Here is a 17905-nt window from a genome sequence, read left to right on the forward strand (position 1 = left end):
ACCATTGAAGTCGATGGCAACTCATCATCCTATGACCGTTTTCCCGCCAATTTAACATTACGAGAAGTATAGTTTATTTTTAGAAACTTTCCTCAAGGGCATATATTGACCAAATGATATTGTATATTTGTCCATAGATACCAAAAGTTTTTATTAATTTAATTTAAAACACGAAAAATATATTTATTTGTATTATATATATATTGAAAATCAAGAAAAATAACTTAGCTAAAGGAAGTGTTTATAGAGAACAATTTTGCATACACAAACCCCTGTAATCTATAGAATGTCCTTGGTACTAAGAAACTTGTGTAAGGAATGTAAAAGAAAACTTTAACTCTGTTTCTTTTATGGTAAAACTATAATAAATTTCCAAAGTTCTTTTTCTCATATAGAATCGCACAATTCACAACCTTACAATAAAAGCTCATTTATAGAATCATTAATGCCTTGTTGAATCTACTGGAAGACTAACCACCCGCTGTAGAAAGAGCTCACACACATACGGAGCGCATTATCTGTATGTAAGTACACACACACACACACACACACAATTTTTTATCGCTGCCCTGCTTATATTATCTGCTAATCCTCGATGAAGCAATCCCCTGCGCGGAACTTCCACAGTGCTAATATGCACCTACACAGAAGGGTTACTTGTTTATCAACCCCACTTACCTGCACCCTGCCATTCACCTCTATCTTGCAAGCACTCTTTTAAGTCTTCTAAGCTTCTATTTTTAATACCTCTTTCACACCATCTATCCATGCAGCTCTCTTATCTCCTCTCTTAAAACATCCGAATGGTAGTACACTGTTCTCGAACTAAACGTCGTCCATTCTTTCCGCTTGATTAAACCAACCTATCTTATATTCTTTGGCTGATCCATCCAGTTATTTATGCTGATATCTATGTAACTACCTTATTTTACTTGATTTTAAGACTTTATATATATATATATATAAAATCTCTCTCTCTCTCTCTCTCTCTCTCACTTTAGGCACTTAATTGGGTTTTCTCGTCTTCTATTTATCTGCACCTCAGCAAACAAAATTCAAACCGGTTGTCAATTTTTTTTTCATACTATTACCTTTTCTGAAAGTATGTGCAGACGTGTTAATTTGTATCTGAAGGTTTTTTGTCTTTTGTAATTGTTGCTTAAAATTGACATGGCTGTCTCCTACCAAGTTCTTATACAGAAAAAGCTGGACAAAATTTTTAATTATCATCAACCGGAAAAATACACTAAACTAGAATATACTAAATACAAGTAGACGAGGGAAAAAATCCTCTCAAAATGTAATTTTCTACAATTTTGTGTAGAATTGCTCTAGCTTTTCATTAAGCAGACGGTAAAAACTATAAAAAAACGAGCGAAAAATTAACTTTACTGTCTTTGCATTTTTCCTATTAAATGGTTGGCATTTAAAGTAAGTATTAACATTAGACTGGCAGCCAACTTGTTCCTATGTAGGTTCGAGTTTGCAAATAAATGAATGGAAATAAAAAATAAAGAATTATCTTTCGAACTGCTTTTCTACTCCAATTTCTTCTGCACCTTTAACTTACTTCCAGTAAATTCGCTTCAGTAAGGATAAGTGGTAACATACGACTGGCAGCCAACTTGTATGTAGGTACCTTGTAGGATCAGTCTTGCAAATGAATAAATGAAAACAAATAATTAATAAGAAATAATCTTTCGAACTACTTATCTACTCTTGTCTCTTTACCTTCAACATAATTCCCGTAAATACGCTTCAACAAGGATAAAACCTGTAGATGAAATTAGAACAACGAATTTCCTTTATTGATGTTCATAATGAAATCAAATTCTCGTTTTCTTTGTTCTTGTTTGTGTCCGTAACTCTGGCGACATTGCCAGTTGTCACTCGTACGAGTTTCTTGAATCCTGAACTTTGTTCGACATATCTCAAAACTACTGCCAAGAACTCATAGAACTTTTTAGGCTTGTATGCTTAATTATTGGAAGGGACGTAAGTTAATCTCTTGACATTTTCTTTGATTTCAGTTTACCTTGTAAACTGTGAGTTTTGTTTATGGGCTGTCCGTTAGGCCTCATTATCGTACCAATTCTGGCTCGGGGAGGCAAAGCAAAGTTTAGCCTATTAGCTTGACCATAGGCCTATGGAACTAGCCTATAGACTTGAGACTACGTCCTTAGGTATCTATTATCTTGGACGCATTTTCATAAACTACGATTATTCTGTTTCTAAGGTCAATGTCGCAGCTATCTAGCCAGCATAGACCAGCTCCATCTGTCATAGGGATAGGCTACCTACCAAAGTGACGGACAAGTAAGCTAGGCCTACCTAGGGTAAAACACCGCATGGTACAGGGGTGGACCATGTATGATCAATGTGTACCACCCCAAAAAAAGTGCATTATAACGCATCCTGACACCGGAGATGGGCTTTATTCGCGACTTCTTGTTGGTGAGAAACGGAGCTAAAGACCTCTACTCTCCTTTCAAAGTAAGTATTTTCTCCAAAGTTAGAAATTAAGGCCAAATTTTAAGATTTAAACAGAGGGTACTGAAAATGGCGCCCCACGGCAGTGGAAATCTCACCAAACGCTTTAGAAATTTTTACTTAGGGTAGAACATCACAGCAGGCCAAGCAGGCCACCTACCATCAATGCAAGCCACCCTCCGAAAAAGTACATTATAACGCGTCCTGACACCCGAGATGGGCATCAGTCGCGACTTGTTGTTGGTGAGAAACGGAGCTAAAGACCTCTACTCTCCTTTCAAAGTAAGTATTTTCTCCAAAGTTAGAAATTAAGGCCAAATTTTAAGATTTAAAACAGAGGGTACTGAAAACGGTCTCAAACGTAGTGCAAATCTCACCAAAAACGCGTTCAACATTTTTACTTACAACTCGAGGTATTTAGAAGATTGACGCCATCTCGATGTTTACGGAGTAGTTTGTGTCAATAAACTAACCATTTCCTGTGATAAATCCGCACACCACTTGTACCCACAGACGCTGGAGCCTTTTACTTATCACAACCAATCGAAACTACGATTTCTCATCAACAACAAGCCAGGCGTAAACAGCTGTTTGGGTAGAAGATGACGAGAAGCGTGCTCTTGGCTAATTTTTAAATAAGTAGTAAAAACATCAATATTTTACATATTTATGATGATTAATTTGAAAATAGTAGTTATTGAAAAAGTAACTCGATTCTGACTCAAATTTAATTAATTATTTTTTGGAATTAGGGTAAAAAACCGCATGGTACAGGGGTGGACCATGTACGATCAATGTGTTCAACCCCATGAAAAGTACATTATAACGCGTCCTGACACCGGAGTAGAGGTCTTTAGCTTCGTTTCTCACCAACAAGAAGTCGCGACTGATGCCCATCTCCGATGTCAGGACGCGTTATAATGTACTTTTTTGGGGGGGTTCACGCTGATCGTACATGGTCCACCCCTGTACCATGCGGTTTTTTACCCTAGAACGTTCTTTTAAGTCCTGTATTATGACGACACGACATCTTGACTTTCGTACCTATTGTAAATAATTGCTTTACTCAACTTTATTGCAGAACAGTTTACCAGTTATTCATGCAGATTATCAGCTCTTCATGTAATTGGTATAATCGTAATGCGCATATATATCTTTATTATTTACTTTTTGGATATATGAAGATGTTTTACTGCCGGATTATCGCCGTAGTGTGACGCAATCGTTTTCGGTCCCTGGGCCTCTGTTTTCGCACCATAAGAAATTATGGGGCCGAATTTGCAATGACCAGAAAGCCGTTAAAAGAGGAAAGATAGCATTGAGGGGCATATGTTTTGATTGAGAAAAATACAAATTTATTCAATAGCTAGCTTGTAAAAAATACTTGATTACAAAAAACTTGATTGACAACTAAGCACATACCTACTATGGGCTTCAGAGACAGTGCAAGCACGTTTTTGGGCAATACCTATTTCTGTAACGAACACTCGTATCAGAACGAGATTTTGCTATAGTGCATTACACCCAGTGCTGTAATTTATAAGGGTATCGTGAATCACTAATCGTAAAGAATAACGACACTTGACCCTGTACCAAGAGACAAAAACTCCATTATCCAGAAATGGATACGAACACGCGTAAAAAGTTCCACCTACCCTCTCCCCCCCCTCCACCGCCACCCCTTTCCTTCTTCGTTCCTTTGCCTCTCTCTCTCTCTCTCTCTCTCTCTCTCTCGTCTCTCTCTATCTCTCTCTTCCTCTTCTCTCTCTCTCTCTCTGTTGCCAATCGGTATGTGTTGACCCTCCAAACTGGGTATAAGACTACACACAAAACGTTGAAATTGGTGAAATTAGGCTATGTATTGGAAGTATATATACATAAATATTGAAGCAATTTTATCATTATTGCATTACTATGACAACTAGAATTCATGGAAACAGTTTATAATAATGAATCGGCGTATGTGTGAAGCCTCCACTAATGTGACAACGATGATTTTGCCATTCTTAGCATGCAAACATTAAAGGTTACATTTATTTCTGGCATACGGTTATTAAAGAAATTCAAAATACTAATACGGTATAGACTGAAATCAATGAAAAGTGCTAGCAAAAACTAAAAAGCAAAAAAAAAAATGTATATAATCCACTTATCCTTAGTCGTTCCTCTATGGTTTTTGGCAGCCAGATGTACGAAAACGTTAGAAACATTTGATTGTATCTACTTTAGAAATATCTGTAATTTTTTGGGGTAATTTGGTTGCAAAAAAGTGATAATATACATGAATTAAATTAAAATTTTTAAATAACAAAGTAAATTTGAACTAAATAACGAGTAAAGTAAACAATTTAGAGAATAAAACTTTGCTGTTTCGTCGTCTGCTGTTCGTAACTGTGTTTGTGGTGCGCGCACTTAGGAACCAGGAACAGCAACTTGTTTAAAGTGCAATGTGGAGTGAATTGAGACCAAAATGTGTATAATAACAATCAAATAAGCACTGTGGAGTTTCAGTTGTGATGGCAGTAAGGGTAAAAACCGCCGATTACAAGGTAAGAATGAATTCAGTTCAAACCATGACCCCGGGAATAAAAAGTTTCATACTTTCAGTAATATAGGCAACAAAATGTTGTTTTATTGTGCTGATTACAACTGCAATCTTGAGTAAGATCAATAAACGTTACATACATATGCTAACATTGTTCAAATGATTGTTGGGAAGGCTGGGAAAGATGATTTTCGTCACTGATCAAAACCTGTACATCCCACGGTAGCCGCCATATTGGATTTCAAAACTGCCTTGAAAACATATTTTACGAAGAGCGTCACATGCTTATTTTAGTTCGTATGGGGCTTTCATATATCACATTATGTTGACGAAACTTCAATCTTTTGAATGGTATGCTTGGAGTTGTAATTGTATTCTTGTTTCACCATTTAAATATCGAGTGAATAAGACCTGTCCACCGTGATAAGGGTTGGTAGTCGCTGGTTTTTCCCCCTATACTCTCTCAGAGTCCACATTGTATATTAACTTGATTTTAAATGTTATAATTTTTAAGACTGTTAGAAGTGTTACTGAACCAAGGCTTTTTGTATTGGTATGTTAGACAGTGGTTTACAGTATATTAATATTATGATATTGTAGAGTTTGGTGTTTTACACTGTATATTGTATAGGGTTTTGTTTATTGGGGTCTGTAATTATTATATGTATGTTTTTTTTTTCTTAGTAAATAAGGTACTGTATTGTAAACAAGGTACTGTATTGAGTTTATGCCTTAACAGTTAAGTCTAGACTATCCATATTTCATTTTGTGTTTAGATATGTTATGATCCTCTGCACTTTCCTGCCAGAATTCTCATGTGGTCTAGGCCTTTATCATGACCTTTTTCATGATTTTCTGATTATTCATTCATCTGCATTTGTAACCACAGCAATGTCTGAAATCTTGTTTTATTTTCCAGTCCCATCATATCATATCACATAGTACTTTTTCATTTGTAATATTCTTTCATTGTACTTTGGCCCTGAATCTCAACAAGTCATAATAGATAGTTATTCTGTTGCTCTCAGCTATTTAATGTGCAGTTGTCAATTGAATCTTTTTTTCCGGTACTTGACTGAATTTTATCACAGGTGTAGAATGCTTAAGTATTAAAGAAATGTCTCATTACTGTATTATGACTAGTTGTTTATATCCTTACAGGGAAGGGGTGATGCTATGATGGAGAGCTCTGTTTGTTCACAGGAAGTTTCTCTTGTTTTTGTAATTCCTGAAGGTTTGACAGAGGACACATGTGCTCCAAGTCTTATTTGTGCATATCAGGTAAGGAGAAATACCATTTACTGCACAGGGTGACTGTAGGAATTGTAATGCTGTACAATGGTTGCATAAAGGTACTTTAAGGTACAGCTTTTTACATAGTCTTCCATTACGATTCCATATTCAGGATGACTTGGTTGCTAACAAGTGTACTTACTACTGAAAGCCAATACGTATTTACACAATGCATTAAAATCTGTTGCTGTAGGTATTGCATGAAATCTCTATGTATTCTATTCAAATACCCAAAAATTATACCTGGATTGTGTTACATTGGAAGTCTTTGGGACGCATGGTTGATGACTATTTGTAAGTACAGGTACTCATTTTACGACAACATGGAGAGAAAAAAAAACATAAAATGAAAATAAAAACATTGCCAATGGTGGCCAAGAGAAATACTATTCAGTGCCAATACTCTAGCCTAGCGTAGGTTTTGAAAACCTTGAAATCTATGGCTAAAATAATAAATAAGGCTTTGATATACTTTGTAAAGAAAAGCTGTACAGTTGAACCTCTTAAAGGCTTTAATATACTTTGTAAAGAATAGTTGTACAGTTGAACCTCTTAAAGTCGGCATTCTATGATCTAGGAACTCCACTGGTTGGCTTCATTCAGCCGCCTTTAGTTTGTTGCGCGGCCGAACGGGTGGCGCCATGTTTGTTTACAACTTAAAGACAGCAAAAATTATACTATATCTCCTTTGTTTTATTGAGCACAATTCTTGGTAATGAAAAGAAATTGTGAAGTCAAACATGTTTTTTTATATTAACTTGAAAATAGAAATATTTTGTAAATATTCCACTTGAGAAGTATCTACCAAGTCAATCCTTTTAATCAAAACGATGAGACATTTGGCATTCACGAATTCTTGCTCTTAGTACCTTGCTTGAAAGACTTACATGAAATACAGTTTGATAATTTTTTATACAACTGTGTATTTACATACATATTTGATAAGTCACCCATAAGATCTGATGATACTAGAGATAAGAAATGCAAGCGTAAATGTTTATCAGTGCTAGAAAATGGTTATCTCATTAGCGAATAGTTTAGTGTTCACTTTCCTTAATAGATGGCATTGTGCTTTGTTTACGTTTTGCCGGTGACATTCAAATTCCCAGTGATCACCGAAATTCATTCATTCTTTTTTTTTTCATCTCACTACCCTCTACAATAAAAATAAATGACAAAGAAACTAATAGCGATAATTATGAAATACCAAATTTAGAATATGAAAGTCACTGCTAAATAATGTGCAGATCTGAGAAAAGTTTAGTACTGTATTGACTTGTATTGTATTGACTTACTATTAGGCTAACTCGGGAATGTAGGCTAAATGTGTTCAATAAAGTACACTATGATGAAGAAAATTATACATTATGAAGTTATAAAATGATGAAGTTAAAATATATGAGTAATAAAATGATAAAAAGCATTGTCAGAACTCTTCCAGTTAGTAGGCTATGTTGAAAACTAGTTCTGTGTATAATGTATGACTGAAAATTAATGCTATTAGTCTAAATAAAGAGAATAACATGTTTAATGACGAATTCATTTAATGAGTGGTCGCTGGAACGGAACCCCGTCGTTAAATGAGGAGGAGTACCTGTACAGTAACTAATTCCCTCTGAAGTGGATTTCCTCTATAGTTTGCAATTTAATTTGCCATTAAATACTAGCCTGTCAAGGATTTCAAAAGCAATTTTGATATTTGATTGCTTTAAACACCTCCATTTAACCAATGGGTCCTTTCTTTTATTCTTCAGATTTGTCTTGGTGGTGAAGTAATGACTGCTGTGAGCTATAAAGCTCTCCTTGACTCCACTTATTGTTTTGGGCATTTTCATAATGATTCCAATAGTGTTTTAATTGCCATGTTACAGTCTCATTAGCAGAAATGTGTATACTAGTTTGCATTTGTGTGGCAACAGCACTGAAATTATAGTAAAAATAGTACTGTAGTTTGAATTAAAAGACTGTTTGTATGTATCTTGGCATCTACCTAATCTTTATAGGGTTTTGGGACTGTCAGTAACTTGGCAGGTTGTTTAATATATCTATCAGTGAAATACCTATTGTTGCTTTACCTGATTTCATTGTGGTATGCATGAAGAAACTATTTAGGTAGTATTGTATGTTGGTTTTGGTTGGTTGTTCGTTTCCTGAGTATAGTAGTAATATGAATTGAATATAGTAGACATTGAGTCTAGGGATGCACCAATAACAAATTTTCGGCCAATACCGATACCAACTTTTAAAGCAGATACTGATACCTGTGTACCTCCATATTGCTGTTATTTAAGAGAAAATATATTGTTACTAAACTCATTCTTGTTCTCTGGTTATTGTATATTAAACGTTCAAAAGTTGAAAGGTCATATAATAGGGTTATTTAAACAATTTCAAAGCCATAAATTTTATTGAAACAGAACTTCTAACTATGTAGCATTTAAGCCCTTTATTACCTGGACATAGTTTGGTTTATATTACGACTACCATTAGAAGACTTTTTAACAATTTAATGTAGTGCTTACTCAAATTCATAGGGTGACGAGCAATCTGAAATCACCAATATTTACTTTTATTAATTTTAATCTATATATTGGTTAGGAACAGTTAACTGACTCATTTATTTAGATTATGAAAGGTTCTGGTTTGGTGTGCTTTCTTAATATATACATTTTAGGAAACCCAGAAGGATTTTAAATTTCTATACTAATGACAAAAGTATTGGCTGGTATCAGCTAGAAATTCACTTGATACCGATATCGATACCAGTACCACAAAAACTAGCCAATAACACTGATACTGTTACTTGGGCACATCTTTAATTGAGTGAAATGTTCATCAGTGTAGTTCACTGACTTATTAATTATGGTTAACATTTTAATCCAAGGATTGCCCACTATTTTTTCATGAAGTAATGGATATAGGTATTTTTAGGAGAACAAAAGACCAGTTTTGGTCGGGTTTATATTCACCCCTTCTGCTACCCCTTTTATAACAGCTATTTAAGAGCTGATCATTTACAGCAGTGTCATACTGACTCTCATGTAGTTAGCTACACTAGTAGATAATAATTTTTAATAATTTAATACCTTGCTTCAGTGTTTTCTTGAATACACAACACAAGGATTCTTGGTGGCTGGACAACTTCTTCAATTTTGTAATGGCTAGTTTTATCCAAGATTTTAAGGTTCTTCATTGCCTGAATGGCTCACATCAGGGAAATTAAAAAGCCCTGTCTCAGAATAGAATGGTAATAACCTTGTTACCAAACTCATGGAGAAGATGTTTTTAATTCCAACTTTGATTTGAAGCTAAGAGCTTGCTATCAGTTTGCTATTGGATTGTGTAAATTTTTTTATGCAAAGAATTTTGTTTTTGTATATGAAACCTATTTAACAGTAATGCTTGTTTAGCGGTTGTAGTTTACATATAAGAAAATTTCTTAAGTTCAGCAAGGAAAAGATATTGAAGCACTTCATACTTTACATATTGTAACTTTATGTGATGTAATTTATGTATAAAAGCACAATAATAAGTAAATTCTCGACATGCATTTCTGTAACTTTATGGGCTATCCTGAAAATTTTCTATGCACAGATATTGTATATATTAGTTATATCTGTTTCAAAGTAAAGCATTTTATATTATTTTTGCTTACCATTAATTGTGTTCTGCAGGCATGCTTGGAAACTGATTTGCATCCAGTATGGAAGACATCAAGTGAGTGCTTAACTCTGAAACCTGGGAAGAAGGATGTGTTTGTATGCGACCCTTTTGAGGGAGATGCTTTTAATTATCTCAAGAGTGACAACTTCAAATGCGTGTAAGTGCTGGTGGATCATTTACAACATACGTACTTTGTGCAGAGGCTGTGTTCAGTTGGTTTTTACTTTGCATTGTTTTTATGGTCATTCATGTAAAACATAAACAAGTATGAAGAATAAGAGGCATTGATAAATGCAGTGGGGATTATAAGGTTTAAATGGATATAAAAAAAAAAATAAGCAACAGGCTATTCTACATTTGAGATTCAAGTTGCTGTTTAAGATTCCATGGTTTGCGACCAAACTTTGGGTGAGGTTTTTAGATTATGTAGTAAAGGGTTTTATTCACCTGCCATTCAAGTACAGTATCATATTTTATACTATTGATGTAAAATATTTTATCTGTTTTAAGAATTCCTTGTTTTTATTTCTTGGATATGATATGTGGAAAAGCACCCAACCAGCTATGTTATAGGTGACACATTGTGGACATGCATTAAGCAATTCAAGCAAAAATATTTTCTTTCCAACTGTTTTATGGTATGGAATATTGCTCCTTGTAATCTCATGTTAATCCTGTTTCAGCGTTTTAGGTCCTCGTTGCCTCTTGTCCTGCCTTCATCGAAAGATGGTTGTTCCAGAGCTGCCATCCCCCTTGCATAACATTTCCATGCATAAACTAATTATCACGTTAACTGGATTTGAACAGGAAGAAAAGGAACAGCTTCGCACAATAATAACTAGGAGTTCAGGAATTTATTCGAACAATTTTTGTGAAGCTGTTACACATCTTGTGGCAAACACAGTTGGGAGCAAAAAATATATCGTAAGGGTTATTCTTTTCTATCAGTACTTATTAGAAAATAATGTAAAAAGTTTTTCTTCATCCTTTTAGAAGAGAGCAGTTAGTTTGTATGTTGGATAAAAATACATTCTTGAAGAAGATATAGATAAAAGTTCATTTAAAACCTTTATGCTTGCAGGCATTAACTTTGTATGTTTTCTTATCGGTAAATATCTCTATTCCATAGGTTGCCATTGAAAAAGAAGTTCCCATAATGACTGGTGAATGGTTGAAAGCTGTTTGGAATGCAGTGAGCCGTGAATACAGAGAAGATGTTTATGCTACAGATGAGCAGTTCCTCTCCTATACTTGTCCAATATTTAAGAATCTTGTTATCTGTGTCTCACAGATGCCTAGAAAAAACAAGGAAACCTTAAAGAAAATAATTGAAGAAAATGGTGAGTTCTGTTTTGTTTTTCATTTTGAAAACTTTATTGCATAGATAAAAGGTTTACTGCATCCTGCTTCTTGCTTATCTTAATATTGTATAACTAACTGGCAATTCATAATGGACATAATTATAATCTTGAATGTTCTTAGAAACATGACAAAAGTGAGGTTAGATAATTTAGTGGGTAAGTATTAATTGAGTTTGGCCTTTCCATATGCTGAGAAAAAATTAAGAGGTTAGAAAAATAAAAGCAGGTATATTAATGCTACATATATAGGGAAAAGAGGTGCATGTAATTATATACAATTTGTTCATGAAACTTACCTGTCAGATATATATATAGCTGTATTCTCCGACTGTACTGCTATTATAATAAATTATCAGTGCAGACTCAGCCACCTCAATACAATCCAGCATCTGGGTACCAACTTAGATCATCATATTGATATACAGTTGTAATGCCTGTCTGCAAAAGCTATGCACTTGTATGAATGGTATTGACTACTATCCATCACCAGTATGTAAAGTGACTAGTGACTAGTAGTTGTAAGAGAAGTACTGATTAGAATCTATTAAATCCTTCATTTCCTTATCAAAGTTGAATGTAGATGTGCAGGAATAATTAACTTTTTACATTAGACTTATTGTAAATTTGTTAAGAAATCAAGCTAGAAATCAGTTATGAAGCAATTTTTCTAGTAAAAATCTGACAGGCACCAACAAGGTCTATCTCTCAGAATTATAAGCAGATCATTTTAAAAATTGTGATGGTTTGTTTATTATCTTGAAATGGGTTCATTATTAATATTAGGGATCTCAGGATACAGAGAATACAGATTTCACATCAAATAATCAAATAATGGTGATATTAGCGCATCAGTACATAACTTTGAAGGTACTGTAACTTTTAACTTAATTTGCTATCTGTGATTGTGATTAATAGTTAAAAATTGTTCTTAATGATGCAAATACAAATGAACTTTATTGGGCGTATAATTAGCACCAACATGGATACATAATTATGTATCTAGATAGTTTATTACTGAATTTGATTAAATTTTTTGTTGGGCATTACATTTAAAATTTGAGTTCTGAATTTGAAATAAGTCCTAAAAATTTAATTATATAGTATTTTAGAATAAGTTTGATTAGGGTTTTTATTCAATAAAGGTTATTACACTTTTGTGACAGGTGGGACATATTCACCAAGTCTTGATATGGCTGTCACATCTGTGTTGATCATCCCATCACCAGAAGGAGAAAAATATGAGCATGCACGTAACTGGCGCATCCAGTGTTTGACACCAGACTGGATTTATGATTCTGTTGAAATTGGCCATGCTCTCAACATGCAACCCTATGAAGTAAAACACAGAGGAGCTTCCACTCCAAAAGATGAAAATGTCACAAATGGTAAGTTCCTGTTATGTTTATATCTCATCTTGGTGACTTCTTTGCAAAACTTTTCTTAGGTAGTTTCCATTCTTGCTGTCCCTCTTTTGTTCTTAATGTATTTTGTGTGATGCTTGAATATGAAAAATTTTGCCATATTTAATTTCATATTTAAATGAGATATTTTTATTGGGCTTTTTTATTGTCAGAGATGGTACTTTGCGACTTGCATGAAGTTGGTGCTATTGATCTTTGTGTCAGTTTTGTCGATAATACATAATACTTCTTAAAGTGCTGTCTATATGCAGCACTTGACAAATAGTTGAGAGAAGTGTTGAGATTAAAGTAATAATGAGTTATTGGCATTGAAAACGCATAAATCTTACATGCTTCATCAAATTGAAAAGTGCTTAACCGTCATAATAACTAAGCAGCAAATACTCATTTATTACTGAGAATCTGAGATTAGAAAAAAAAAAATTGCAGCAGCAAGGACGCAAGAGGCCAGACTTTTGATTTCATGGGTTCTTTAAATTACTTGGTGATAATTAAAATATAGTTGGAATGTGATGCTAGTGCTTTGAATTAGTTGTGTGAGAAATGTTTGTGAACATTTGTGGTATTTCCTGCCTTAAAATCTTTTCAAATAGTAATTTTTCTGAGTTTAAGGAAGTGCTGATGCCATAAAGCCCCATTATAAAGTAAGTGCTTGTTGCTACCTTATTATTGAAGGGATTTGTTTAAAATTATTGAAGGGATTTGCTTAAAATTTTTACCACTTATTTTACAATTAATAATGAAAATTTTGTCGTGGGGAAATTTATAAATTCAACTTCAGTGTTCATTTCTTTTGCTGTTGAAAAAATCATGATGTCATATTTCAAAAATGATATGTAAAATTAAAAGAAGCACAGAAAAGCAGTTTTCCCCATGACAAAATCAAGATATATAGTTGTACTACACTGTAAAAAAGTTTAATTGAATTTGGTTCAGTTGTCTTGGAGAAACAAGTTTTTATTTTTAAAAAGTAAGTTTTGAGAGAAAAAAATTATGTATTGCTTATTTTGTAATAACTATGAAACTACGACAGTTAGAAAGCTGATTTTTGCACTAAAACTGATCCATCATATAAGAAATATACCCTGAAGTTTACAATATAATCAGATGAATAGAACTATGCTCCCTCTTGATTCATATGTTACCTAAAATTTGCATTTATAGGGAGTGATGACACCACAAGGCCCCATTATAAATTAAATGACTGTTTCTACCTAATGATTGAAGGTTATTTCCCTCTAATTTTTACCACTTATTCTACAAACAATAATGAGTAAATACAAGTCTTGTTTCAGTTTTATTAGAGATATAGCATTTAGTTCTGAAAACAAAGGTTGAAATATTCAGGAATATCTGGATATACTTATCATTTTAAGTTGTTTTCCCTATGACACTAACACTAGAGAGTGTTGGATATTTTAATGGGGAACAATTATTTTTGAATATATTTTTTGCACATTCGTTCGTTTATTCACCCCAGTAATTGGGTAAAGTTTTCTACCTTACCTGGATTTTTAAGCATAACTAATGTATAGGGTTTGCAATTCCTGTAAATGCAACACCTGCTTAATTTATCTGAGGCCTATGTTAATGAGACCTGATACATCAATCTAGTGCTGCTCCAGTTCAATTGCTTAGGATAGTTTTATAGAGCAAGATCAAGTAAAACATTTATGCTGTGCATTTATAGTTTTATTTGCTATTTGACTATCACACAGCTCTTATTAGCAGAGCTAACTAGGTTTTCTGTTGCAGGTAAAGTAGATTGTGGGGAAGCTCACCATTGGAATGGTAATAGTATATCCAAGGTTCCTTTTAATTCTTTTTGCTGAAGTTTCCTTTAATGTACCTTGGTATGGGGATCAATTAATTTACTAACTGCATAATACATAATCCTGTACATACTGGAAAGATACACTGAATCTAATAATCTAATTTAATAAGGTTTTAATGCATATACATTGAAAACTTAATTAACAAGCTTTGACTCTGTTTATGAAGCAAGTTGCACCGATGTAAGTAAAAAATTCTTTAGCTCAGTGGTTATTGTTCTGATGGAAAGGTATGTAGCAGTGTTACATGGTCAACAATGAAGATTTTCATTTCCCTGTCTTTAGTGATGCATTGTATGGTGCCTGAACATAGTTAACTACAGTGGAACCTTGGTTTTCGCATGATTCGGTTTTTGCAGACTTTTCCTGACAAAATTTTGTCTCTGGTTTCGTACGTTTTCTCAGATTTTGTACACTCGGAAATGCTTTTCCAGGGCCCACCACTTGACTAGGACTATACTGAACGCCCAAACAAAGCATCCCGTTTCTCTTATGACCTATTCAGTTTTTGTGTTCGTTGCTTTTTGCGCATTTTTGTGCTTTTTTATTGGAGTGCAATTGCTAAATAAGCCATCATAGCGCCAAAGAAAGTTCCAAGTGCCCGCCCTTCTCCTAAAAATTGCGAGAAACACTAGAATTTAAGAAAGAACTCATAGCAAAGTGTTGGAGAGTGTTGCATGCCAGTCACAGTAAGAAAATGCCTACAAGGTGCTGCTGTTAGTGAATTTAAGGCCAGCAGAGGCAGGTTTGAAAAATTCAGAAAGAAACGGGCATACTTAATGTGCCTACTTCAGTGATTAAGGACATGTTTGCCAAGTGGAGTGATGTAAAAGATTTTGTGGAGAATTATGATCCCAACAAAGATGCCAGAAATAAATGTCTCTGGACAGTTTTGTTGTGCAACAGGTGTCCAGTGACTCACGCTGGTCCTAATGCCAGTAAAAACTGAAGTGGGGAAGTAACCCCAGATAGTGCCAGTAAAAAACAATTAGGAATACTGGAAAGCCTTCTGGAGGGGGTTTCCCCTTCCCAACAATAACCTCTCCTCTTCCTCCCCTTCTCTCCGTCTTCCATACGCTAACAAGAGTCTTCCATAAAGATAAGTGATGTTAAATGTTCGTTATTCGTTTATTTTAATTTTGCTTTGTTTTCTGTATGTAAAACTGTTTATTGCTTATAAAATGTATTTAAAAAAATATTTTTAGGAGTCTGGAATGCATCAGTTGTATTTACATTATTCCTTAGGTAATTATTGTTTTGGTATTTGTACATTTCGGACTTCGTGGGAGATTCCAGAATGGATTATGTAGGAAAACCGAGGTTCTACTGTACTTTATTATGTGAATCATTGTCGTGAATGTTTTTGTCTTTTTTCCTCTTAACCCTTAAACGCCGACTGGATGTATTTTACGTCGACATTTTTTGTCTCTCGGGTGCCGACTGGACGTATTTTACGTCTACATACAAAAGTTTTTTTAAAATTTAGCGGACAAAAATTACTTTTAAAATGGGCCTACCAGCCGAAAACTCTTGAATCACGCGCCTTGGGTGATGCTGGGAGTTCATGGATCAAGGTGTTGTTTTGTTTACAATTGTTACGCAGGCGCGCAAGCGCTAATTTCTTTCTTGCCGCACTGAAAAGTATCGGTGACACATCTCGGAAATTATTTCGTCACTTTGACAGAATTGTTTTGTTTACAATTGTTACGCAGGCGCGCAAGCGCTAATTTCGTTCTTGCTTGCACTGAAAAGTAATCGGTGACGACATCTCGGAAATTATTTCGTCACTTTGACATAATTTTTGTACCATTTTAAATTAGCCATTACATGGAGTATTATATATGAAAATGTGCGCATTTTTATGTAGAATACAACAAAAAAATACTCATGATTGTAGCTTTTATCAGTTTTGAGATATTTTCATATAAATAACGATAAGTGCCGAAATTTCAACCTTCGGTTAACTTTGACTCTACCGAAATGGTAAAAAAACGCAATTGTAAGCTAAAACTGTTATATTTTAGTAATATTCAGTCATTTACCTTCATTTTGCAACTAATTGGAAGTCTCTAGCACAATATTTCGATTTATGGTGAATTTATGAAAAAACTTTTTCCTTACGTCCGCGCGGTAACTCTTCCGAAAAAAAATCATACATGCGATTGTGGTAATGTTTGCACCATTTTAAAATTAGCTGTTACATAAAGTTTTATATCAATGGAAATGTGCGCAATTTCATGCACAATACAACTAAAACAACCCATGGTTGTAGCTTTTATCAATTTTGAAATATTTTCATTTATTAAAAAATGATAACTGACAAATTTTTAAAACCTTCGGTACTTTTGAACTTTTACTTTACCAAAATGGGTCCGAAAAAACGCAATTTGTAAGCTAAAAGCGCTGTTATATTCTAGTAATATTCAATCATTTACCTTCATTTTGCAACAAATTGGAAGTCTCTTGCACAATATTTCGATTTATGGTGAATTTATGAAAAAATAAAATTTTCTTTACGTCCGCGCAGTAACTCTTCCGTAAAAATCATACGTGCGATTGTGGTAATGTTTGCACCATTTTAAATTAGCCGTTACTTAAAGTTTTATATATGAAAATGTGTGCAATTTCATGTAGAATACAACAAAAAATAATTGAAGGTTGTAGCTTTTCTCATTTTTGAAATATTTGCATATAAATCTTGATAAATAGAAAAAAAACCACATTCGGTCAACTTTGACTCTACGAAATGGTCGAAAAACGCAATTGTAAGCTAAACTCTTACAGTCTACGTAATATTCAGTCATTTATCTTCATCTTGAAACAAATTCAAAGTCTCTAGCACAATATTTAGATTTATGGTGATTTAAAAAAAAAAAACTTGCCTTCCCTCCGCGTGCGGATTCTCCGCCACAGATCTCTGAAATGCGTACGTCCCATTCTCGGAATATTTGCTCCGTTTCATATTAGGCATTTCATAGAGTATTATATATGAAAATGTGCGCAATTTCATGTAGAATAAAACAAAAAATATTTGAAGGCTGTAGCTTTTCTAATTTCTGAAATAATTGCATATAGAAAAAATATATAAAAAAATTTGACATTCGGTCAACTTTAACTCGTCAGATATGGTCGAAAACTGCAATTGTAAGCTAATACTCTTACAGTATAGTAATATTCAATCATTTGTCTTCATTTTGAAAGAAATTGGAAGTCTCTAGGACAATATTTAGATTTATGGTGAATTTTTGAAAAAAATATTTGTTTACGTCCGCGCTTTACGAATTCATGCATTATTTTGTG

General features: G+C 33.9%; 1 protein-coding gene across 4 annotated transcripts in view; it reads left to right on the forward strand.

The window, feature by feature from the left end:
- The first annotated feature begins 1839 nt into the window (after nt 1-1839).
- Nucleotides 1840-17905, forward strand: part of LOC135198778 (DNA topoisomerase 2-binding protein 1-like) — a 116850-nt gene continuing 100784 nt past the window's right edge. For 3 of the 4 annotated variants that reach the window (XR_010310884.1, XM_064226707.1, XM_064226705.1), the window contains exons 1-7: nt 1840-1995; nt 6197-6316; nt 10003-10148; nt 10675-10915; nt 11121-11331; nt 12516-12737; nt 14529-14564. Coding sequence is in view for 3 of the 4 variants with exons in the window: in XM_064226707.1 (XP_064082777.1) it covers nt 6212-6316; nt 10003-10148; nt 10675-10915; nt 11121-11331; nt 12516-12737; nt 14529-14564 (961 nt within the window). In the remaining variant the exon portion in view is untranslated. The remainder of the gene's footprint in view (nt 1996-6196; nt 6317-10002; nt 10149-10674; nt 10916-11120; nt 11332-12515; nt 12738-14528; nt 14565-17905) is intronic. The other variant, XM_064226706.1, reaches the window with a different exon arrangement.

This window comes from Macrobrachium nipponense, chromosome 22 (genome assembly GCF_015104395.2).
Source record: "Macrobrachium nipponense isolate FS-2020 chromosome 22, ASM1510439v2, whole genome shotgun sequence".
NCBI lineage: Eukaryota > Metazoa > Arthropoda > Malacostraca > Decapoda > Palaemonidae > Macrobrachium > Macrobrachium nipponense.